This window comes from Gouania willdenowi, chromosome 6 (genome assembly GCF_900634775.1).
Source record: "Gouania willdenowi chromosome 6, fGouWil2.1, whole genome shotgun sequence".
Taxonomy (NCBI): Eukaryota; Metazoa; Chordata; class Actinopteri; order Blenniiformes; family Gobiesocidae; genus Gouania; species Gouania willdenowi.
Window position 1 is genome coordinate 49508411 of NC_041049.1, and position 25880 is coordinate 49534290.

A 25880-nucleotide genomic window follows, 5' to 3' on the forward strand; every position below is an offset into this window, starting at 1 on the left:
TTAGCAATGCAAGCTGATCTTTTATTCAGCGTCTGAGACAAATTAGAGGCTCTATTGATTGGTTTTTACTTGCTGTCACTCACGCCTCGTTCTCCTGCAGGCACAGTTTGAGTGAAGAAAGTGTCAGCATGAGGTCGGTCCCTTGTCGGGGATAAAGAGCGTTACCAAGGACAACCAGCAAACAAAACAATTGCCCCATGAGCATCAAAAAGGCAACATTTCAAAAACACAAAACATGTCAAAGGGGGTTGTTTATGAGGGAATCTGTGTCGTGATTATGGAATAAAATCTTGAAGCATCAAGAAGGAAACTCTTCTGAAATTGGAGAAAACCTCTTGGCAGGTGATTGATGAGGTTAGAAGAAAGTCCTGCAGGACAGAATGAAACAAAGAATGTTTTAACAAATGTGTTCTAAACAACAATATACAGTATAAGCTTAATTAGAGACAGGGCTTGACATCAACATCAAATATTAGTGAATCTCAGGTTTGGTCCAAACCCTACTGTATATCCTAAAAAGTGCAAAACCACTGCAGACACACATGCAAAGTATAATCTATAAACTGAAATCCTGCAGGGAGATTTTTATTAATCATATAATTATTAAGGGGCGACCGTGGCTAAGAGTGGGTCGTCCAGTAACCGAAGGGTAGGGGGTTCGAATCCTCTATCCGAGACATTGTCATTGTGTCCTTGGGCATGGCACTTTACCCACATTGCCTTGGATGAATTGTTTATGAATGTTGGTGGCGGTCAGAGGCGCGAAATGGCAGTATACCCCCGGCTACATTGTGGCTTACCACCACATACCGGTGGTATGACTGTGAGTGACTGGTGGGAACGGATAATGGTTTCTGTAACGCGCTTTGAGTCTCCTCGAAAAAAGCGCTATACAAATCCAAGCCATTATTGTTGATTTAATGTTTTTACTGCTGATTGTAATGTTAATATTGATTTTTAAACTGTTAAATGTTTTCTGTTGCACTTTTTAATCATGTAAAGCACATGAAATTGCCTTCTGCATGAAATGCGCTATACAAATACATTTGCCTTGCCTTGCCAAATTGCAACACTATTTTTGAAGCAATAATCTACCTTTGCTTTTATGTATTTCTCTGAATGGATGAACTAAATGTGTCTACAGATTCAGATCTAAAGCAGTAGTTTTTTATGTTGTCCTAATATGGGTTTGGACAGAGATGATTTATATTTTCAGGGTAAAAAAATACATTTTGGCCCACTAAAGTCTCATTTTTACCTGATTTTGTTTTTGGGCGAAACAGTAGAAAAACCAAAGTGTGACATGCTGCATGACTAGCAACACAACAAAAAAAAAAAAAAAACACCTGCTTAAAGTTTGCTGGTGATGAAAGAGTTGATGTCAAGCCACAGTAAACACATCAAACCAAAGCATGTCTGCTCTATTTCAATACAGTTGCAATTCATCCCCAGGCCAAGTTTGAGGACATGTAACAGTCCCACAGGGCAACATCAATCAGAACAACTGCTGAAGGCTGGCAGGAGTCCGACATGAAGTGACCATGACCTGGTGACACCTTAAATGACCACAGAGGCCACGGATGTACATTCATGTTTATATATGGCTCACTGGGCTTGGCAGATATATGGAGCAATGAGTCAGGTTGTTGATCACAATAGATGCAAAAGTCTTCAGTCAAATATGGCAGATTCATAATGGAGGTGCTTCCTAAATTGAAAGTCAAACTGCAGAGTTAAATCCTTTCTGACAGAGGATTACTTCTGCCTGCGCAAGTGGAAAGTGTTCCAAAGTGATTTAAAAACAGTCTTTTACACTGCATGACACAAACACTGCCGTGTTGTGCCTGATCTGATTTCTTCTAAATGATAGGGGAGACTGTGACATGCCCAAAGGATCAAACGCAGGACCAATCGACAAACCACAGCAAATGTTTACTTCCTCTATACCAGCGGTTCTCAATTTTTCTGGCCCAAGTACCCCCTTTCTTTTATTTCTGAATCCATGTACCCCCCTTTTTGTCCAACTAAATCATTTTGCTCAGAATTCTGTGAAAAACCAACTAGCATAATGATGTAATGAATGAGCGATGACACACATTTTAAATGATCTTATTTTGTAAATAAGTGGAATGAAAAAATATTTAGTGCCCCCTGAATATATTTATTTCAATAGTTTTTAATCACTTAAAGTCATCTCCCACCGATGAGGGACCAAGACTGACCCTTGTATTTTCAGTTCTTGTTCCCATCAAGATCATTTCTATCATCGCTTTGTGCGTTTTTTGTGTCCTTTTGTGTGTTTTGGGGGTCATTTTGTGTATTTTGTTGTTGTTTGTCTGTTCTTTGTATTATTCAGCATATGTTTGTCTTATTTTATGTGTTGTTGGTATTATTTAAATTATACTCTCAGTGTGTGCATGTGTTTCTTATGGTGTTTCTTTTGTTGTTTTGTAGGTTTCTATGTTATTTTTGTGTGGTTTGTAGTGATCTTGTGTATTTTTCTCTCATTTAGTGCTTCCTTGTTGTTGTTTTGTGTGCTGCTGGTAATGGTAAGTATTTTTCTCTTTTAGTATGTGTTTTTCGGTGTCATTTTGTGTATTTTGTTGTTTTATTATTCAGTATATTTTTTCTCTTATTTTGCGTGTTTTTGTTGTCATTTTGTGAGTTGCTGGTAATATTTAGTATTACTATGATTTTTAAAACCCCATATTTTGATGCTTACATTTGTTAATTTTCCTCTCTCTCTCTCTCTCTTTCTCTCAAGTAACCCCTGTAGTGCCATCGCGTACCCCTAGGAGTACACGTACCTCCATTTGAGAACCACTGCTCTATACTAATGAGGAAGTTAGAATGCAGGGTTGATTACCGGAACCAAGAATGAAGAAGTGCTAGTGCTGGAGAAGGTAGCCATGTCTGTACAGAGTTGCACTGCCTTCAAACACCTTTCTGTTCACAGTGGGACTGACTGATGCTGACTTTGGGCTGTACACACAACCACCATCATTGGATCAAAAACGCATACATTTAATTAAAAATGCTGTTTAAAAAAAAAAAAATGATAACCATGGTGATCCTTACACTTCATCTTCGTAATGTTTTGGCGGGGACACAGCGATCACAACATCAATCCAGTCCTGGAAAAAAATATATACATGCAAACAGTGTGAGTGAGAATGTGCACACACACACACGTGTTGTTATTTCACATCTGAATCTTACTCCTCCACTGTTCCAAGCTCGAGCCAGAGAGTTTTGTCCCTCAGTCAGCGTGGCATCAATTAGGATTTTCCCATTGACAGCCATGAGTTCATCCCCAGGGACGATCCCACCTACAAACACACATATAATTATATCACAGGCAGTAACAGAGTGAGAGCTGTACAATACAAATTAAACTGAAACTGCAATTACACCCTATATCTATGAACATATGATGGATATTGTTAGCCTAATAGCATAGTTGCCTAAAGTCATACTTGAACGTTTTCGGAAAACAAGAAAAAAACTATTTTTTAGCAAGCACATTGGTGTTTTTTATTGATACTGTAACAGAAAGTTCAACCAGATGTGTGAACAAGTTTCCAAAAAAAGTGAGGCACAACATTGATTGCATAACAAATAAAAGTGACTTAGGCAGAATATGACTTAGACAATTTTTCTCTTACATATAAACACAACAATAACATAACCAACATTGTTTACTCTCCTAAACATAACCAAGTTGTGTTACTTTTCTAACTTTAAGCAAGTTGCTTTAACCTTAACCAGGTTGTTGCACTTGTCTAACCTTAACCAAAGTCCCGCTCAGGTGCTGCGTGAACTTGTTTTCATTCTGTCTACTGATGAGGGAGGTTGTCATAGTACTGGTGGGCCACTCTTGGTAGTACTGGTTTCATTGCCTGCAAGTCATTGAATTTCCTGAGAGTAATTGGCAGTTGGGCAGGAAAGAGTGGGACCCAGTGGAACAGTTCTTTGGGGATGCTGGGTCGCTGAGGCAGGTCCTCCCAGTCACACTCAAAATCCAACTTGTACCAGATTCAACCATCTGCCAGGTACTGGAGAGCCTGAAGGTCATGGACTGTGGGGTTGACAACTTTTCTCCTTGGTCGAATGTTGGTGACATAGGCCCCAGATAACTTAACTCACTCAGTGCCACTGACGAGATATCTCGTCATTTGCATTTTTTCATGAGGATTACTAGAAAACACCCTGGCGGAGGTCCCTCATCAATATCTAAGCTGTGGGGTGTTGTAGTGACCAACTGTGTGCTGAAGATGGCAGCAGTACACCTTTTGATGAGAGATTAGCCACTGACGCGACCCAGCAAAGCAGGAAGAAGCAGGAAAAGAAGGGAGATTATATCGCTACAGAGTGATATTGTGAAGTATCCAGCAGCTCACAGCTCCACATACTAACACAGAACATGTGTGGACCTGAGTGGATTATTGATAATGTTGTGATCGTGAGATAAAACTATCAACTAACCGGGCCAAACGGGTCATCCCTGCGTATCGGGAGGAGGGGGGAGGAGGAGGGGTGTGGAGGTGGGTACAAAATACCCCCAGCCTGTGAGCCAGATAGCAAAATAATAGGTGACATGTAGGAGGTAGCAGCGCACCTTTGGATGAGAGATCATCCGTGCTCCGCAGAGCTAAGTGTGAGAGGAGGAAAGGCATTTACGAGACAGAAAATGGCGCTACGTAAAGAGCTGACGTTCCCAGCAGCGCACACTCAGACCAGAGAAAGTGTGGAATTCATGGATAATGTGGCAATTGTGAGATAAAACCATAAAAAAACGGGGCAAGCAGTGACACTCTGCATGTCCGGGAGGAAGAGAAAGTTGCGTGTGTGCAGACTGACGGGAGAGAAAGTTGGAGGAACGCCAAAATACAGAAAGAAATCCATTCAACTCTGACCCAGATAGCAAAATAATAATAATTTTGCCATCGGTCTGTGTTTTTTTTTTTTTGTTTTATATAAGGAAACAATGTTCAGATGTTAGAGTTGTCACTAAAGCAAAAAAAAAAAAGCTTTAAAGTCACTGACAGGGTTTTTTTTTTTTACAAAAAGGCTTTTTTCTCAGTTTTTTGCTCTGAAACTGAAGATTTGTATAAAACTTGCTCTAGTCAACGGCTGATTACAAAAGAACGAAACAAGCCAGAAACGAGCCAGAAACATTTTTTTTATGAAAGTAGAGGCTTCAATCGTTCAGAATCTGGTGTCAGATTTCAGATAGTCATAGTAGAAAATATTCTGTGGGTCTTTAAAATCAGTCAAAATGGTCAAAAATGGCTGGCACTGAGGTGGGTAGAAAATCTGAGAATGGCTGACACTGAATGAGTTTGAAGTCATTAGGTCAATCAGCTAGGTGACCTTGTATGGAGTCACCCAGCTATTCCACAGACCTACAGTCCGCATCCATCCCCCATGTAGTGGCAAAAATGCCTAAGTCAAAGAGATGACTTAGGCAGACAGTGATTTTAGACTCCAACAAGCGTTGTGATAGGCTGAGGACATAGGCAATAAGACAGGGTGATGCAGCAGTGGTAGGAGAGTAAAGTTAGGCAGACATTACAATTTGACCAAAAAATGACGGAGGCAATTATGCTGTTAGGCTAATGATATTCAAAATTATAAATGTTTGGTATTTATTTATTCTACATAGTACACCAGTTAAAAGATTGGACACACCTTCACATTTAAATTAAATGACAAAGTGTGAAGATGACAAATAAAAAACTAAGTGAAGTTTCCTGTAGTTTGCCCTCTTTATTTCTAAAGTGTTTTTGTAGAAATATAGCAAGTTTATTGACATAAAAGTCAAATATTGACTGCGTTTTCTGATGCTGTTCCAAGATTTTGTGCTTCTTTTGACACCAGCCCCTGGTACAGTACTGATATAGCTCCGTCAGTATTATTTCTGTCCGCTTTGCACAGTTTTAATGTTATTTTCTTTGGTTCTTTTAGGAAATTAGTTTTTTTTTTTCTTTTTCAAAAAATTCTTTACCCGCTAGTATATCTATAACAATCTGAGGCTTCTAATTCAAAGTCTCTTTTTTAATTTTTCGATTTAGTGCTTTTTAATGCTGCTTTCATTATTTTCAGTAAATCCATCTATATAATGAGCAGGACTTTATGTCTATAGAAAATCTAGCCTTCTGCAGTGTTTTATTTGATTAGGTGAAACACTATATCATGTGTCAAACTCAAATCTGGTCCTTTAGCGCATACAATTCGGCCCGCAGGAGAAAGTAAAAATGACAATAATTATTGTGTAAATTATCAAATAATCCAGTTATAGATATCTCAAACTCTTCAATTTAATGAAACTCCACAATATTTTCTATGGGCTTGCATTTTTCCTTTGTTTATATCATATGAATTCAGTCATATTTAATTGCAAATTGTGGAAAGAACTCTCAATTTTGCCACAAATCTTACAATTTCTCACAAACAATTCCACAAATGTACTCTAAATTACACAAAAATTGGTAATAAAATCAATACATTTTGAAGTGAATTGAACGGACATTAAAAACTAGGGCACAATGATAAAATTTGTCCCCACCTAAAAATCTACGGCCTACTTGAGATTAAACTGGTTTGTATTTAGCCCCTGAACTAAAATGAGTTTGACACTTCTGCACTATATGCTTTGAATCATGGGTGCCACAGCTGGTAGGTTGGGAAACATTGTATTACTGGTGAGTTTTGTACATAATGAAGATAAATAAATGAACTCACCATGCCTATCAGCAGCACCGCCTTCATAGACAGAAGATATTACTAACTTTCCTAAAGGAGAGTCTGCTCCTCCTTCCAAAGCCAGGTCAAGCTGCCCAGCCTTATTAGTGATAATAAACAAACAAATCGATTATTTATAATACTTGATACTGAATTCATACTAGATTAAATGGGTGAGTGTGATGGAAAAAACCCAAGATACCTTTTTAATTTTTAGGAGTCTCACGTCTCTTCCGGCTATCTGGTCTGAGGAGAACTAAAAACAAATAAGGTTAATTAAGCGTGTAAATGATATACGGTAATACCAACGTTTTATGACAAAAAAAAAAAAACCATTTAAGTTATGCGTGTGAGTGCATTCATACTGCAGGGTTAAATAATGACACAAAAGTGAAAAAAACACATTATCTAGATTACAAATCATGATCATTGACTGCTTTTATAATCACAGAAGTACAAGTAAAATAGTGATTTGGAGAATTATCATCTAGCACAGTAACTCTGTCACCATTAGTGTGAATTGGTGAAAGGGGCACATAATGTGAAGTTGTTTTGGGACTGCTTGGGTGGTGGTAAAAGTGATTATAAGTGAAGTTGTAGCTTGTAAATTAAGTCACACTTATTCAGACTAAAAAGAGAGAGAGAACGTTACTGCCGTTAACGTTCTCCATTGTTAAATTCATATTTTGCTTGTTATAGTCCTTAACGTGAATAAACAACATTGTTTAAATAGTCAATGTTTCACAGTTGTAAGCACATGTGTTTCCACAACTGTCTCTGAGTCATACAATACCATGGAGTGTGGATCAAAGTCCTGCACATATTTCTGAAATCCCTGAAAGAAAATGAAAATAAATACATTTCATCAAATCACATCAACAAAATTGTTAACAAGCAGCCAATGTCAGTCGGTAACTCAGCAGATTTCCTTTGACAATCAGGACAATGGAGCAAAAGGTTGAAAACCATGGAGATGTTTCCACTATTCCACAGCACACAGTGAAATTCATTTGTCATCATCCTTCAGAAGATGACAAATATTTTGTTGAAATGTATTTACAAGAAAGGAGTTAAAAACATTGAAGGGACTTTTAATTGAATACAAACAATGACCTATTGTTGAGCCATTTATCTAATCAATGTGGCATTTCAAAATAAATCTTCTGTCTCAAACTATTACTTCTACAGACTCACTACAAACCAATTCAGAGACAAATTACAACTCAAATGCTTGCCACTAAGATTCTAATCTAAAAACAGAACAGTGTGATATGCAATATGATGCATTACTACACTGTGCCAGTTAAGAGCACTGAAAGGTAAAGCCATCACTGTTTGGAAGCCTGATGTAGAAGCATGAAGCAAACACAGGAGGAGCAGCAGCGGGAAACAGCACTCAAGGGTAAAAACAAGGCAAGAGTGGAGATCAGTTGATTACTTGTCGTTTGTTGTTGGATTTAAAAGAGGAGTTGAAGGGAACCATTCGTTTCAGCATCTCTGGAGGCTGAAATACAAGCCGGGGTGATTCATGAGTCATGTCTCACTTTGGGAAGAGTTGTAATAATGTTTTGAAATAATACTTGAAAAGCAACACTAACGTTCAGATTACACAATAATAATAATATACATTTTTTAAACATTAGGTCAGGTTGTTGTCCCTCTTCCATCAACTGATTAATTAACTGTGCTTTGACAGTAATGTACAGTGACTACAGAAACCAGTAAAGCTACTGTGTGTTAACCAACACAAACATCCTTAAGAATTCCAACCACTGCCGTTCATTCATTTTTCATTAAAGCCTCACTGACCACTTAATGCAATAAAGCTTTCAACAGCAAATATGCCTGTGTGTTATTGATTGCTGGAATCCACCACCATTACACAACTTGAGTGATGCAACCAGTTGTAGTAAATAAAGAAAAATATTTAACACTAATACAAAATGCAATCCATAGATTCAGTTTTAATCGGTTTTAATCAGTCGGTTGACACATTCGCCTGGTTTTTCAAAGGATTAACCTTCGGCAACTGGTGGCCTGGGGGCCACATGCAGCCCTTGGTCTAATTTTGTGCGGCCCCCAAACATAATCACACATGACAACTACAAGAATTACCTACAAAATATCAAAAGACAAATAATGACACAAAAAACACAAAATGACAAAAACAAAAAGACACAAAACACCAATATAAATACACAGAATGACAGATACATCTACAAAACAACTCAAAAAACACAAAACACAGAGAAATGATGACATCAGGTTGATCATTATTCTAAATAATGATATAAATGTTGATAATGTGGCCCTCGGATCAGACAACCACGTTTGTGCCCCCCTGTGATAAAAGGTTCCCATATCTGGGATAGACAGAGCAGACAAACGCCACTGACACCATTTACAGACTGAGTTCTTGTAAAACAGCTGCAAAGTCTAGAAAATGTCAAAGTTCAAAAGGATGTAGAGGTAAAGAGTTCAGCCGGTAAGCGCCGCACTGTGCCTCAGGTCTGATCTCAGGTTTAGTGCCAGAGAGCAGAGAGATTTCATACCAGGACATCAGAGCGGAGCGCAGGTCTGTGTGGCTCTGCTGCTCGCTGAGTCTGGGACTGAGGCAGCATGATGGGCTTGGACATGACGGGGGTCGTCTGACGCCTCTGGTTGGGAGGACTGGGTGCGATTTGCTATTGGTGAAAAACCAATTCCCCCAAGCAACAGCTGATGTTAAACATTTTTTAAGAAGTTCATTGAAGTTAAAGCTGCTTTTACTACATGTATATTGGGAGCAGCTGACTGGGGAAGCAGACTCACCAAGGGACTGCTTGAAGAGGAAATACGACTGGCATGGGATGTATTTCTCATGACCTGCACAACAGTAAGATATATTGTACACACAAAGCAGTGATAGACTTTTTATATTCTAAATGTTCCTTATTGTGTTCTGATACAAAAAGTTACTTAAACTGTAGCCTTACACTGTCACACTCCATGCATAAAGCATGCACGCAACTACAGTTTGTACAACATGATGTACACATAAGATATATATTTCAGTCACGTAAACACACTGTTCACTTCTCTTTTCATGCATAAAACAATCAAATAAACAAGAACACTTTGCCAAGAACCTCCAAAAAGTGCCAAATCTCCTTTTTGCTATTGGCAGTTACTGTATCTGGATCAGTGATCCTGATCCTAGTACCATGATCATTCACACTTTAAAGCCTTGAAATAAAATTATAACCACATTCATAATGATACAGTAGATCGAAATGTATGTACACCCCCTTCTTTAATAAAAGTGATAAATTGTGTGATCCTATCCAGATAAAACTCAGTGTGGTAATAAATGAACCCAGCCAACATAACTGAGTTAATTTTGATAAAGATTGGTCAAATGTGTACCGAGATATGAATTTTTTTTATTTCATCCATAACAAAAGATAAGGGTTGTTTGATTTTTTTTTTTAAACTGATACAGAATTTGTACATTGATCTGGATCCCCTCCAAATTGTAATGGAATTTTCCATGACTTAAGGTTTATCTTCGGTTAAAATTTGGTTAAAATCCTTTTAGTACATTTTTTAGTAATCCTGCAAACAGACAAACAAATAAAAAGTCGCTGGTGAAAATACAACCTCCTTAGCGTCAGTAAAAACACAGCATACACACAAACGCGGGAAAACGTGAAATTTTACAACATCTTCCTTTTTATAGTCAACAATTCAAATATAAAACCAAACCCACTTTCATTTCCCCTCCCCACACACATACACACACACTCTGACCTTTGGACTGGAGGGGTAGGACATTTCACTGGTGTTAGAGGAGTAAAAACCTCCTCTGGGGAGGTATCCACCCGCCTCCCACTCACTCCTGTGCTCTGGAGGGCTCGGTGGATATTGGAGGTGCTGCTGGGGATGCTGGTGATACCTGCTGTGGGGGCCCGTTCGTGATGGATGTTGCTGTGGGGGTAGAGGGGGAGGGGGAGGCGGCGGCGGTGGAGGGGGAGGAGGGGGTGGAGGCGGAGGCCGTGGGGCAGGTTGAGGAGAAGATGGTGGACGTGACGATGGAGCGTAGGAAGGGAAGTGGGAGTTCGGAGGCTGAGATGGGAGTACTTGATGCTGGCGCGTCTTGCTCGTCAAAGTGGATGTGTTGGAGGGAGGTTTGCCAGCACCGGTGGAGGGGGGATAGTAGTTTGGTATGACAGAGTTTAGCTTAGGTGAGGGTGGAGGAGGAGGTAAAGGTGGCGGAGGATGGCTGGTGGTGGGTTGGGTGGGGGCTAGGCGCTTTAGTGGACCCCTCAGACTCTGATCCACCTCATCTAGGTTGATGTCATCCAGGTCAGTTGTGGCCAGGTGGAGACCGCCTGCGAAACGCTTCACCTTTGGCTCAGGCGAAGGAGAGCGGGGTGGGGAGAGCTTCAAATTAAAAGCAAACAGGAAAGGTTTCACCTCGACTCAACCTCAAATGTTTACAGGAACATATTGTGCACTATATCCAGCAAGTTCTTTTTGTTTTCTTTTTTAATAATATGTTAAGTTTTCATTTATTCAGGCAACAGTTTTTTAGGACATTCCCTTTGATCTCTTGACATCAAAGTAAATTGATGTCCTGACAGTCGAAACATGTCAGGAGATCCAAGTAAATTTCCTGAAAAAAAGTTTTCTGAATAAAACCTTAAACCTTAAAATATTAAATTGTACACCACTTCAAGAACTCAAACACTTGTGTCCTATCCAACCACCAGGTCATAAACTATCATAAACATTTGAGAAGGAAAAACACTCTGATGATCTAAACATACATGTTTTAAAAAGTGTGAACACTAAGGAATAAATTGATTCTTTGATTCATAAACTCTAAAGTTTTGTTTTGGTAAAATAGGGTCACAACTATAATGTTGACATGAGAATCAAAATGCCTAGATTTACTGTAGGTGCCCTAAAAAAGTAACAGCGACTCCTGAACAAGGCTCACACGCTGTACCTCAGGAGATTCATTCTCAACACATGAGATCTGCTCCAGCCGAGTCTGACACAGACGCTCCACCCAGTGCTGCACTTTCTCAGACTCCTCAAGGTCTTCCCTCTCCGTCTCTGAAACCTGGTCCAGAGGTGGATCCGCGCAGCCACAAAAAGGCTTAACAGTTACTTTACGCTCATGGAAACAACACAGGTGCACTCGTAATACATCACAGGTACAAATATCCTTCAGCCTCCTCACTCTCATACCTCCTGAACGAGCCGACTGATCTTTAGTTGCTTTTCTCGTTCGAACATTTCCTCTTTCTCTTTGGCGAGCTTCAGCTCAAACTCCATCTCCTTCTTGTTTTTTCTCTGCTCCTGCAGCGTGTCTGTGTTGGACACCTTCTTTTTTTTCTTCTTCTTCTCTCCTTTCTAAGACGTCATGAGACACTCAAATAGATCACAACCAAACATTCCTAACTTGATAGATGATTTCCCACAAACGTTTGTATTCAGGCCCTATGATGCTGAAAAGAAACACGCAGCAGACAATACCTTACGGATTGATGGGAGTTTCCCCTCGTATCGATAAAACCAGCCAAAAGCTGAGGATGAAAATTACCACAGATCACTGTAGCACTTTGTATCCATGATCACACACAATGACACAAACTAAATGACGTCTATTTCGAAAAACAAAAAGAGGAAAAGCACGCCATTCAAGAAAAAAACCAAAGCCGAGCTCCATCTGGCACTCAAACATCTACGTCCCAGTAGAGGCTAATGATGCAGAATGCATCTCAGGTGATTTTTGTAGTGCAGCTTGAAGGGATGAACTTGTTTAGCCTTCATTTTCAAAAACATACCCAGAAGGGGAAATTTACATGACTCCATCAGAAATAATAATTGGGGAAACAATCTTCCATGGTTTAATTTTGGTTGTCAAAGGAAATCTAGGACTTGACATTCTGCACGGCTTTTTAAATTCTTATTAAATCTGCTCCGGGGGCTCACACAACTGAGGCTCCAGACTCACTTGTCTGAACTGCTCATCATCCCCATCTGCATCTGTAAAAGCTCCTGCTCCATCGGCTGACAGAGGATAGGCCGTTAAAAACACGGCAGGCACAGCACACAGCAGGGACAGAACGACAGATGGTGAGCAGTGAGTATGCACAGGGGGGAGAGGAGGAAAAGAAGTGAGAATACAAGCTCAGGAGTAAACAAAGGAATCATGCATCCGGTCAGGTGGGCGATGTGTGGACTTACGAGAACTTTTATTTTTTGTCGTTGAGGATGTTTTTCTCTCTGGTGAGGCAGGAGAGGGGCCTCTAGGAGAACGTGGGCTCTTGGGGCTCTTAGATCTAGTTTTGGGTCCCCAGTCCTCCTCCCAGTCTCTGTTGTGTTTCTTTTCTGCAGCTTCAATCCTAAATACACATGGAACACATTTATGAAGCTATAGCTACAACAGAAAAAACAAAGTATACTAATATTTAGGGGTGTGCATTGCCATGAATCTGACCATACGATTCATGATTTGTATATCAGGATACGATATATACTTCACTAAACAATACGCTATACATCACAATATCAGTAACTACAAATTTCACTTTTACAAGTACAAAATGGTATGAATACAATTTATTACATTTTTGTCAAACTTGTGAGAACAAGTAAATGGTTACTAACTATAATTCAAGTACCAATATCAAAAACAAGAGATATGTATATCAAACTGTCAAATTACATTTTTCAAAAAAGTTTAATTATTAATTCTACAACAGATTCTGATTCTGTTTAGTTCTTAAATTATTATTATTGGGTGTTTTTTTTTTTTTTTAAAGTAACCACATTCATCTAAAAAAAAGTTCCCAGTATGTTATACATTCCAAGCTAAAAGGCATTGAAGAGTGAGGTAGTTTAACAAGCTCTTACGTGGTTCACTGACATCTAGTGACTGGGCGTTTACATGCTTTGCATATGTTAGCACAATTAGGTAAAAAAAACATGATTAAAAAATCGATTTGGAATTTTTTTGGATAGATAATTTCAAGGTGAAATATTGCGATATATTGCCGAATCAATTTTTTCTTCACCCTTACTAATAATATTTTGGAAAACGAAGTAGTTGTAATACTTTTCCATCTCCTTTCTGTAGCGCTCCTCTTCCTCTGCAGCTTTCTGGGAGTTCTCCATCTTCCTCCTGTTGAAAACAAACCACACAGATTTCCACATAAAACTGTCAACATAGCAAGATGGATAAACCAGGCCTATAACTCCAGAGATGTAATTGCAAAGGTCATTCCTCAAACTGTGACATATAGTTGTAGTATTTATAACATGTCCTTCAGATTTACACAGATACATTGTTGATTCTTTTGAATAACAAAGGAAACATAAAGATCTGTATCAGTAAAGTAAGCTATCTATCTTTAGTGCCTGTTTGTTATGTTGTGATCTATAATTTACGGTTTAATCTTCCTCCCACATTGCTTAAACAAACCTCTAGATCAATGAAAGTATGTGAAATCTACTTTGTGTACATTTCCGATGACATAGTTTGTGTATTATATAGTTTTTTTCAAGTCTGGATACAGTATCCACAATACCTGTTGGATCATCTCCAAAGTAGAACTCATTCTTCTTTTTGACATTGTCTATCAGTTTGCCAAGATTCATTTAACCTTCCTATTATACATAGATATTACTAACACATTTTAACCTTGGATATTTGCCTCCAGAAAAGCATTTTAAGAAAATTGTTGACCAAGTTTTTGTGTCAAGCACTTTGTTTATTTGTTGAATACATAAATACATATACCTAATGACCTATTTTCTAGCACCACCATCAGGCCAAACTTTTAAATTAGAATTAATTTATCTAGTTTTCATTCGACTTTACTGAAAACGTTAATGACCACAAGTGTATGAACCCTATTGGTTGTGGTGATGATATGACATTTCCTGCAGTGCCACCATCAGGTCAAACTTTCAGTTTTAGAGTTAGTGTATCTTGAAAATCTTTCATCCAAATATTTTCTAATTTCTAATGACTCTCACTGAATGAACCATGTGAATGGATGTTGGTCTTTCCATAAAAGGGATTGTGTCTGTTGGAGGGTCCACACTCTCATTCTACTCACCACAATCTTCTTTCTCAGACACAATCTCCTCTACGTCACTTTCATTGAATGGGGTCAAATTGACACCAAGGATAATAGGAGGCTGAAATCCGTTCATAACATTTTGAAATATCCGAGCTGAAATACTTCTACTATATCTATCTACAATACCTTCCAGATCGTCAAACTCCTTCTTCTTTTTGACATTGTCTATTGGCGGACAAACGCCGGTGAAAACATTACCTCCTCAGTGGAAGTAATAATGATGGGTATCAATTTTTACATTTTTCAAAAATCTGTCTTGTTCACCCAATAGTTTTGATGCAATGGGTGTCGTTGTGGTGCACGTGTCAAACTCAAGGCCCAGGGACAAAATACAGCCCTTTAGAGCATTCAAATTGGCATGCAGATAAATAACCAAAAGATTTGTCACAAAATCAGGAAATGTTAAAGTGGAGATAATGCAGGGACTGATATTGTTGGTAGCTTACAAACTGTTTATATCAGTTATACGTGGAAGTGTAAACTAGTGGACAATAAGGTTGAAATTGTTTTTTTCCCCACACGAAATCTGCAGCCCACATGAAGATCAAACTGCTCCATATTTGGCCCATGAACCAAAATGAGTTGGACACCCCTGTTGTAGTGAATAAAGAACGAAGGCGTGCGTGTTCATCCAAAGGCACAGCAAAACCATTGACACAAATCAAGTTTTTGCTAACTTAATAACCTCTTAGTGATCATTTCTTAATCCCTTTTGTTGTGAGGAGGAAAATCTTTAAAATCAAATATGGTTTAATAAAACATGAGTCCCACCACAGCTTTAAATATAATAGGACGGCTTCCTGTTGGGATGAGATTAGTTAGAAGATGAATTCACTCACTGTCTCTCCTTCTCCTGCTGCTCCTTAAGGATTTTGTTGGTTTCCATTGCCACCCTCTTCTGGTGCATCAGCTCCTGCCTATCCAGCTCCCTGCGGGCCTCTACGGCCATACGCTCCTCATCCGTCATGAACAGTTCGCTGCCCTGCCAGAGACGATGGGGGAACAGAAAAAGACTTCAAACTAAGGGGGTAAGTTTAAAACATCAGTGGCTCCTGGAACAGTTAAAACTCGGAGGCAACAGCAAACAACAATCTAATAAATCTGCTCTACATTCATTTAGTTTAAAACAAAGTGTTTGACTTTGATTTTCTCTTCTTTTAAGTCAATATTTAAATGTCCAAATACATTTTTTACAGCAAAATTTTACAATGGTGGTAATTTGATCAAAATCAAATCAAATTGAGCTTTATCGTCATTTTGCCAACCATACATAGTAGTGCAGACAAGATGAGAGAACATTTCTCCAGGATCCAGTTAAAAACATGCATACTGTATCTTACATATTACACATACACGCATACTCACAGACATTCCTGAGACGTCTTCATAGTTAAAAAGTTAAATAGTTAAATAGTATATAGCAGCCAGAGTGCACGTATAAAACAGAAGTTAAAGAGACCTTTAGAATTTAAAATGCTGAGACTAAAACGAAACTAAAATAAACCGGTTGACAAAGTTTTTTTTCAATTCATAAATGTCAGATGACAGGGCAATAAGGCAGCGTACAGTCTTTACCACCGTGCTACATCTTAAATCTTTATTTTAATTTAAAACTGAGTTTAATAATTTGGTATTCAAAATATTGCAAACAATACTCATATCTAAAGTAACAAATGTGGTCCATCATCTATTGGATGTGTTGCAACGAGGCCAAATAAATGCATCAGACAAGCTGAGAGGAAAGCAGTAAATACGAGGGGACTGCTTGTCTCAGGTGCACAACCTTAATCCCAGAGTGCTAGAAAAACAACATGCTAAGCAACGTGACTGAGTGTTGCCTCTGTAGACAGATGGGTGAAGGCTCACTAATGGGACATCTCCTTAACAAATTGATGTTGTACACTGTGTGTTATTCAGTACTTCAGAAAGCTGTTTGTTTTCCTTCATCCAGGACAAATGGCTGATTTACTGTTTTATTCCATGATAGAAACATTTGAGAACATCGCTTTGTTCTGATTTTGACAAAACGAGACACAAATTTGACTCAGTCTAACTTTTAGACTGGCAAAGAAAGAGTTTTGGTCGAGGAAGCTAATGTTGGACAGTGATTAAATCACGCAGCTTTAACAGCTTCAGTTCAACCTCCAAAGAAGCATTTAACGATTCTGCCTTCATGCAAGAAAATGCATAAAATCCATGACCTATTCATCATCTAATCCATCATCTAATTGTCTGACACTGGATATTACAATGCAATTTATACAAAAACAAATACATAATTCAATAAATGGACAGAATCACTTCATTGTTTTTTTTTTTTAAATTAACAATGAAAATATATAGACCTGACGAAGCTTTGTCATGAGTCTTTGCTTATCTCCTCCTACAGGTGCCACATTGCACCAACAGCTGCTTATGAGTCACACTCTGATTTATTATTCATTTATTAATGCATTCAGGTCACATCTGGCTCTAAATGTAGCAGGATTTTAACCAGAGGCTTTAATGGATTTGAGTGAGGAAACTGGATCTTTTTAGAAAAAGACAGGTGTGTCAATTAAATGAAATGCCTCAAAGAAAAAAAATAAATGAATCATTGTTGCCTTTAATGGATCGGTGGTTGAGCAAAAAATTCTGCATATGTTGAACAAAACGCAAACCATGTTCTATCTTTTCAAAACATAATTATTGCCACCTACTTTGTGATTTAGAACAAGTGGGTGTGAAATATGTAAAGAAGGAATATGCTAAACTTTGAATCCACTTACAGCTCCAGTGAGAACAGTGATGGTGAGACTCCTGCTGCTCTTCAGAACTTTCACAGCCTGGAAATGCAAAAAAAAAAAATCTTAAATTAATTATAGATATAAAATAAAATATCAACAATAGCTTGTAGAGTGTTTATGTGTTTCATAAATGAAAAATGCCCCACGATCCTGGAGAATAGACAGAAACATGTTGCTGAATGCTGGAAGAACAAATGTATTTAGTCCTAAAAATAGACACTGCAAACAGAAAATGTTTTTTTGCTTGCAAAATAATTAAATCAATAATTTATTAACTGGTGGTAAGTAACAATTTATTATGCCAGTGTGAGAGTGAGATTGTCCTGTACACAGTGTATGTACAGCAATATGAGGCTTTATTTTGTCAAATGTGACCTGTATTTGTGCTTCAAAGGTGTTTTTAAAGCCATATTCTATAGAAATTGTCGACTGCAGACATGGGCACCTGGTGGCCACACGCAAAGTAAACCCACAAACACAAAAAAATACCGAAAATTACACAAAAGAACAACAAAATCACACAAGATAACAACAAAAAGAACAGAAAAGTATACAAATATGACAAAAAATACATAGAACAACAAAGATAGTATATAAAATAACTCATAATCCTCATAATACACAGAATAACAAAATCATTTAATAAAAGGTCAATATAAACACACAAAGAGAAGTTGTCTATCTCTGATCTAGTTTTGACGATACATGTGGAAAGGTTTAAGATCCAAACCTTAATAATCTTATTAATAAATTACCTCTGTGTGATCAACGTTAGTGAAATCCACTCCGTTCACCTCAACAATCTGATCTCCAATCTATAACAAACATGTTTAAGAGGTGCAGACACATTTTAGCGCAGGCAGATTATTGATTATTGATTGTCAACTTTTCATTAAGTTGAAGGTTGGGAAATCACCTCAAGTCCAACTTCTGCAGACAAAGATCCTGGCTTCACGTTACTGATGTAGATGCCAGGCTTCTGGGTTGGACCACTGGAGATGCTGATTCCCATCCCAGTCGTGCCTACGAGACTGAGAAACACCTTCTTCTCCTTAATTTCCTTTCCTCCGATTGAAGCCAAGCCTGCCACGCTGCTTTTTTTCCCCTGTTGCACAAACAAAACAAAACAAAACACCGAAATGTTTTTAGCTACAGACAAACATGATTCTGAACAAACAAATATCTTTAGCCAAGTCTCACCCCTGACTCAGACACAAACTGGTCCACAAACTGCCACTTGAGGGGTTCATCTGTAGAGCTAGAGAATTGAGCAGAAAGCATTAGGCAGTGCACAAATCTAACAGGCTAATATAAATCTTACCTTTTTACAGGGATCATTCCAACATCTTAAAGGAAGGAAAACATCAGAATAAGGTTATGATCAACACTGATGACAATAAGCAACATTAATATTTCTGATGGTTGAACAAACACTTATCAAATCCATCAGTGAGTCATGATGACATACGGCGGACTTTAAGGGAGACGACCTTCTTTGTCTTGATGAGACTGATGACCTCCTCGTGGATGCAGGAGGAGATGGAATATCCATTGATCCGCACGATTTCATCTCCCACCTGCAAACCAAATGTCCACCTTTGAGGTGCGCTGTGTATGGATAGAATGTCGGTATATTTATACAGCAACCGTACGGATAGCCACTGCCTCCTGATAAATACATTGCTGGTTTTCAAACTGTATCCTTTATATTCACTTTATCATTCCAACACTATAAGCAAATCTGCTCAGAGGACAGAAATGAACAATGCAAACATCTCATATACAGAGAAGCAGGGAAGGATGCAGTCAGTGAAGGCCTCACATCTCACGTAACACTCCTTACCTGGAGACCAACAATATCAGCCTGTCCATCTTTAACAGTCTGTGAAATATAGAGACCAGAGCCAAACTCCAGCCCTCCCCTCACGCTCAGACCAAGTCCATCACGGTGTGTTCGATCCAAACGCACCTCCTTCAGCTTTCTGACGTGCCAGAAGAGAAAAGCAAGCAATCATTGCTCAGTAAGTTCCGGAATAGGAAAACTGTGGGAATAAGAATCCAAAGATTTTCAGAATACCAAGTGCTACTCACCGTGACCTCTTGGGTGTGAGTGTGTCGTACTCCACCTGGTGTTTGAGAGGGATCAGAGGTCTGATGGCATCACAAAGAGGAAGACGCTTTGGCTCGTTTATCACCAGCTTCAGATCTCCAACCAGCACTGGCAAGTCCATCGACCTGGAAGGATGTGAGGAGGACCGGAGTCTGATTTACTTTGATTTAGACTCTGACATCAGACTAATATAAAACACTTCTTTAAAACATGCAATGGTTAGAGCTGCTGCCACAAAACAAAGAAACTGAGGGAGAAAATGAAATGTGTGCTGAGATGAATAAAATCAATCAATAACAAAAACAAAAGAGTCCTCAGTAAATGTCAGTAGGTAGTAGGGTTTGAAAAGAGCAAACATTTACAGTAAAATCCACAAGAACTTAAGCTCAGGAATTTTCAAAAATATAAGCTTTTCATGGGAATTATTCAGTGGAATTAAACAGAAATTGGTAATAACTTAGAAATGATGCTGATATTTTTATTTATATATTTTCTCAACTACATTTCACATCACTGTTGAAAATTAATTCCCATGGAAAGTTTCCAACTTCAAAACTCCCAAAATGTTGCAACACTCGTTAAAATGTTGTGTTTTTTTGTATTATTTTGAATGAATGCAAATATTTATGCTTGGATATGATACCATAATTAGAATGACTCCCAATTTCTTGATAATTCCAATAAATACCTGCAATTCCCATGAATAAATGTAACATCTTAGAATCTTTTATCAGAAGGTCAAAGTGAAGACATTTTAGCTGAAATAACTACATAATAAATACATGACTAAAGAGACATGATCAATGTTCAGATAAAAAAAAGCTGAGTAAAAGACCAACTCGACATCCTATAATTTTTCCTGCAATCTTAACAACTGTGGATTTGTACTTTTTGTTAAATGTTGTTTAGGTCACAGCTGGTTAGTGAACCACCTTGGAGACCCTATACAGTTACAGACTCCATTGTTCTAGAAGATTATTTTTTTCTATAAATTAACAGACGTGTAGGCATGCTTTCTGTCAATGCCCACATCTATGTATTCACAAGAGTCCATGTGTGCAATAATGCCATATCCTATAGGGGATTAAGAAACTGACACGTAAATTAATCTATTGTTTTGTTGTTCATATTGTTAGCCACGGTTTTCTTCTTCTTCTTCTTCTTCTTCTTCTTCTTCTTCTTCTTCTTCTTCTTCTTGATTTAGGTTCTGTGTTTGGTGGTTAAGTTTAAAAACACTAAAATTAGCGTTAGGATTAGGAATAAGGTTAAGGTAGTTCCAAGCAGCACAAAAAAAAAAAGAAAAAAAAAAACATTTACGGTATTTACATGACAGGTTCACGATCCCCAGTGAGGCTGGGTCGTACAAAAGCCAATCAAGGTTGATCTGAGCAGCAGCAACGTTAGAAAACAAGACAAAACGCTGAAAGAAGGAAAACTCCGAATTAACTCCAAATTTGCCACAGCTCATAATGAGCTGAAAACACTGGGATTATCTATGACTATATACTATCAAGTTGTTAAAACTCAATTATTGCTGTAGCTATCTAACGTAATACAAGGCAACTCCAAAAACTACAGTACATTATGAAATCTGTTCACATGTCATCCTCGTTAAATTATTTATCCTTTTTTTCTACCTTGGAATGATGAACATGGAAAGAGCTTTTGTTGATAACTGCTCATGCTTGTCAGTGCTCCGTGGAAACTGATTAGCAGCTTAACCAAGGGGATGACTGGGCCTGCCTCCATTGTATTCAATGTAATCTAGAGCTGATCCCTGCCTCCACTATACCCAATAAACCCACTTTCTAACCTCAGACCGTCACCAGAAACCATTATGGAGAGCACAATAACAACGTATTTGCAAAAAAACTGCCATTAAAATGTGAAATGTAAAATCTAACACTTCAGTAGAATGTGTTATGTTCAAATTTCCCTTTGAAAGTGTTCATTTAAATCTCCCGTTACACATTCTGTTGAACGGTAACCAATGGATTCACACATACATAAACAGCAGCACACAGACTCATTATTGCACATGTGTCAAACTCAAGGCCCAGGGGCCAAATCCGGCCCTTTGGAGCATCTATTATGGCCCGTAGTAGAAAGTACAAATGAGAGAAAACATGAATTGCTGTGTAAATTAACAAATAATTCAGTTAAATCCTTTTATTGTCATAGCACAAGTACAATGAAATTGCACATCCACATACTTCAAAGATTCAAGCCAAACAGACACAATCATCATAAAAACAACATACGGTATATGGTAAAAGTCTAGTGGAATAAAAAGTTCATCATTATAAAAGCTGATCAGTATAAAAGTTCCTGGGTATAAAACGTTCTCAGTCCCTCAAAATTCACAAATGAAATAAACCTCGCCATTTTCACATGTATCCAATGGTTTCAGACATTTTTAATCACAAATTGTGGCAATAAGAAATGTGTTTTTTTCCTCTAAAATCCAGTAATTTCCCACAAGCAATCACAAACAATTCCTTTACATTTCACAAAAAAAAAAAAAAATTGTCACAAAATCAAGGAATTTTGAAGTGAAAATTTGTCATTTATTGTTTGGATATTGTCTGTGCCTTACATACTGTATTTATTATTTACACGTGGAAGAGCAACATAGGGCACATTAATGTTGAGAATTCACTCAAAGTCCACTTGAGATAAAACTGGTTCATATTTGGCCCCTTGAACTGAAATGAGTTTGACACCCCTGCATTAGAGCCTCAGTGAGCAGCAGGTGAAAGTACTTACTGATGGTACATGCGGAGGACATCGTATAGGTAATCCTTCTCTGCCTCATTTTCAATCAGCAGCTCCACCTACAAACAAAACAAACCTTTAAAAAAAAAAAAACAGCCGGAGCAAATTCTTCCTCAGCATCTTCCTCTCATCTGTATCTGCGTATCAAGTTACGTACAAAATGTACTAACCTGATGACGGCTCAGCTGCAGCAGAATTGGTTTGAGGAAACGCTTTGGCCAGTCACTGATATAACACATAATTATTTCAACCTGTTTATCTAATGTGAAAGGCTGACATGTAAGAGGGACTGCGACTGTCTAACCATCAAACTCCTGGGAGGCTGTAATGACTGACAATACAGCTGAGGAGACTGGGCTGGACGAGGTCAATAGTGTCACCTTACATCTCACACACAGGGGTGAATGCTCACACCCAACACTCACAAGCACATAATCCATTTAGTCAGTGGTTGTATAATCTTATCTATCAAGTGAGGAATCTCTGTCTGTGTCTGTTCCTCAAATATCTCTGCGAATCAGGCTCAGACTGACCTGAGACTTTCAACATGGCTGCTGCTTGGTTCAAAGATGTGCAACGTCGGATATGTTTGGACTGTAATGATACCGTTAATGAATTATTTCATCAAATTGTCTTAAATACAGCTTTGCAGAACAGCTCAATGTTGACAGGTAGTCAGGATAACTTGAATGCTGCGTAGAATCTACAGGAGTGACTGCACAAAGGGCTTTTAAAAATGACTAAAGTGGGTCTTATATCCTAAAAAAAACCACCCGTAAATATTGACCAGCAGGTGTCCTCGGTGAGCAACGTTTGTAACTAAGGTGAGTAATAATCTCTCTCTCTCTCTCTCTCTCTCTCTCTCTCTCTCTCTCTCTCTCTCTCTCTCTCTCTCTCTCTCTCTCTCTCTCTCTCTCTCAGCAAGCAACAGATGTATGCTAGCCTATATTACAGTGCTAATTATTAAACCTCCCTCTTTTCTATAGCAATACATACAGTATTTCCTACGGGCATTGCACTAGTCCTAATAAATTACAGAAATTCCCACAGGTCAGCATTTATTACGTCATTCAGGGATTAGAGTAATCAAAGCTATATAATAGGGAAGGATTTTTCATGACATTGTGGTTATGGCCAGGGTGGACTGGCAATCTGGCATACCGGGTATCGCCCCAGTGGGTCGTCAACCCAAAGTGGGCCAGTCCAGTCAGTTCTGCTAGGTTTTTGTTTGTTTTATTACGACAGGATGGAGGCAGAAATGGTAACAGATGGCCAAAAATGTTCCAAAAGTGGCAAAAACGTAGTAAGAAAAGAGTGAAAGGTGAATCAAATGGACCAAAAATCAGTCAAGACTGAGTGGCCAAAAAATGGGCAAAAAAAGAAGAACCAGGTGGTATGTAATGGCAAAAGGTAGTTTAAAATGGGCAAAATGTGGCAAACAATAGTGAAAAAGGGCAAAGTGTGGAACAAAACGTAGGGGGAAAAAAAACAAGTGGTATTTACTGGACAAAAAATAGCTTATTTGGAAGAAAAGTGGCACAAAAAAAGTGTAAATAAAATTGCAAAAATGGACAAAATATAAGAAAAAAATAATATTTATTAGCAAAAGGAGCTAAAGTCTGAAAAAAATGTCAGAACTTTTGAAAAGAGGCAGAAATTGGACAAAGGAAGTTGCAAAATGGCCAAAGGAAATAGGTTTTCTGGGGGAATGATAATTAAAATGAAGACATAAAGAGCTGCACATGTTGAGCATCACTGACTTAATAACAGCTTCTACATGGTGTCGCTGATGATTTTTTGTCCCAGTCCACCCCTGGTTATGGCTGTTATAAATGTCACAGGCGGAGGCCACTCCTCCAGACTTTAGCACCATAAAACTAAATACACAGTCACAACTGTCAGGTTCTTTTTCCCTCCACAGTCATCATAAGGTTTTTTATAAACTACACAAACTCAATAATTCAAACCTGAACAGTCTGATAGAGTGTGTTAGTAAATCTGATGAACACAGACACTGTTGTTCACGGTCCCAGTAGAAAACAAAGCCCAACTGTGACCCATCCTCTAATGAAATAGTAAATTGTCTTCACCTCTTCCGCTCTGCTGCTCATTCCTGTCACATTATCTAATGCTAAGTTGCCCTTTGTGTGTTGCTTATAATATTGCTCCCTGCTTGCCAGATGGTTGAGTGGTTATTCTAAATGCTTTGCACCTGGAAATACAGAGAACATATCATGTTCTCCTCCTTATCGTATTCTCATAGGTGTCATCTTCAGGCTGTGCTTAAGCATAAAAAAATGAAGTCATTTTTCAACTAGTTTACCATAGATAACACTAAGGCTTACCGATGATTTAAACAGGAAGTAGTCAAAAGAAGGTATTTTATTGTAATAATAATTAATTAAAATTAGAAACGTTATAAACATGTTATTCTATTAGAAACATCACGACCAGAAACCATCAAAACTACATTTTCCCAAAATATAACTATTATTCATTCATATGCCATAAGCCTGTTGTTTAATTGGCAGATATTATTATTATTTTCAATATAAATGTATTTTTAAGAGGTGTGTTTTGTTTTATTTTGGACAGTATCTTTGTTAGGCAGGTAGGCCTGTCTGTGTCTGTCTGTGCTACACCTGTCAGGTAAAGACACCTGAGCCAAAGAGACAAACAGTTAGAAAGAAGCTGCTGGTTCACTCGCTAAGCGACAAAGCTTTTTTTTTTAAAAAAAACAGAAATTTAATCGTAAGATATTTTACTTACCTTGTGCCTGAATTCTCGAGCAACTTTACGCTCCATCGTTAAACGAGTCGAGAGAAAGTAGTTCGCTTCAGCCTGACTCTACCCGTGTGTCAAGTTAGCGAAAGACATCCACCACTTCCGGTGGTGGCGGGAGTAATTTTACTACTCATAGAGTTTTTACAAAAATATATTAAAATAAAAAATACAGTTATGTTATTATGTATAGGAACAAACTCTTGTTTACACAATAAATATTGCTTTCATAATTCCAAGCATTCTTATGCGCTCTACTTTAAAATTGCACTCTTATTTTGAAAGACCATCATTTCCGGAACGGATTTTGGTACATAGACTAGGGAAGAAAACTTTAATAACAACAGAAGCCACAAAAATGTAATAATCTGATCCGAGGTGCAAATTATTCACAATCATGATGTCAGCATGTACAATAATTAGAAACCATTTTTGTCATTATTACTTTTTTGTTGTTGTTGTTGTTGTTGTTGTCTTTGTGTATTATTCTGCCCTTTCGTGTATTTTTGCAGTTGCACTGTAAATTCTAGTTTTTGGTTGTTGTTG

The 25880-nt window shown here is 38.1% G+C and overlaps 1 protein-coding gene across 7 annotated transcripts; it reads right to left on the reverse strand.

Moving 5' to 3' along the window:
- ush1c (Usher syndrome 1C) lies at nucleotides 1–25435 on the reverse strand. 7 transcript variants are annotated; one of them, XM_028450631.1, is made up of 20 exons: nucleotides 25323–25435; nucleotides 22545–22612; nucleotides 19760–19903; nucleotides 19512–19650; nucleotides 19137–19245; nucleotides 18990–19014; nucleotides 18869–18926; nucleotides 18585–18773; nucleotides 18424–18483; nucleotides 17651–17707; nucleotides 15722–15864; nucleotides 13853–13918; nucleotides 12982–13139; nucleotides 12749–12804; nucleotides 7538–7579; nucleotides 6947–7000; nucleotides 6745–6844; nucleotides 3220–3329; nucleotides 3079–3134; nucleotides 1–368 (listed from the first exon to the last, which is right to left on the reverse strand). In XM_028450631.1, the coding sequence occupies exons 1-20, from the start codon at nucleotides 25356–25358 to the stop codon at nucleotides 356–358; spliced, it is 1683 nt and encodes a 560-aa protein (XP_028306432.1). In that variant the 5' UTR covers nucleotides 25359–25435; the 3' UTR covers nucleotides 1–355. The 7 variants fall into 7 exon arrangements, 6 of the variants coding, with proteins under 6 accessions (XP_028306432.1, XP_028306435.1, XP_028306434.1 ...); XM_028450637.1 differs by lacking the exon at nucleotides 1–368 and adding an exon at nucleotides 2741–2982; XR_003674318.1 differs by lacking the exons at nucleotides 1–368; nucleotides 3079–3134; nucleotides 3220–3329; ... (1 more) ...; nucleotides 6947–7000; nucleotides 7538–7579 and adding exons at nucleotides 11029–11851; nucleotides 11980–12144; nucleotides 12268–12317.
- Between the last annotated feature and the right edge of the window lie 445 nt (nucleotides 25436–25880).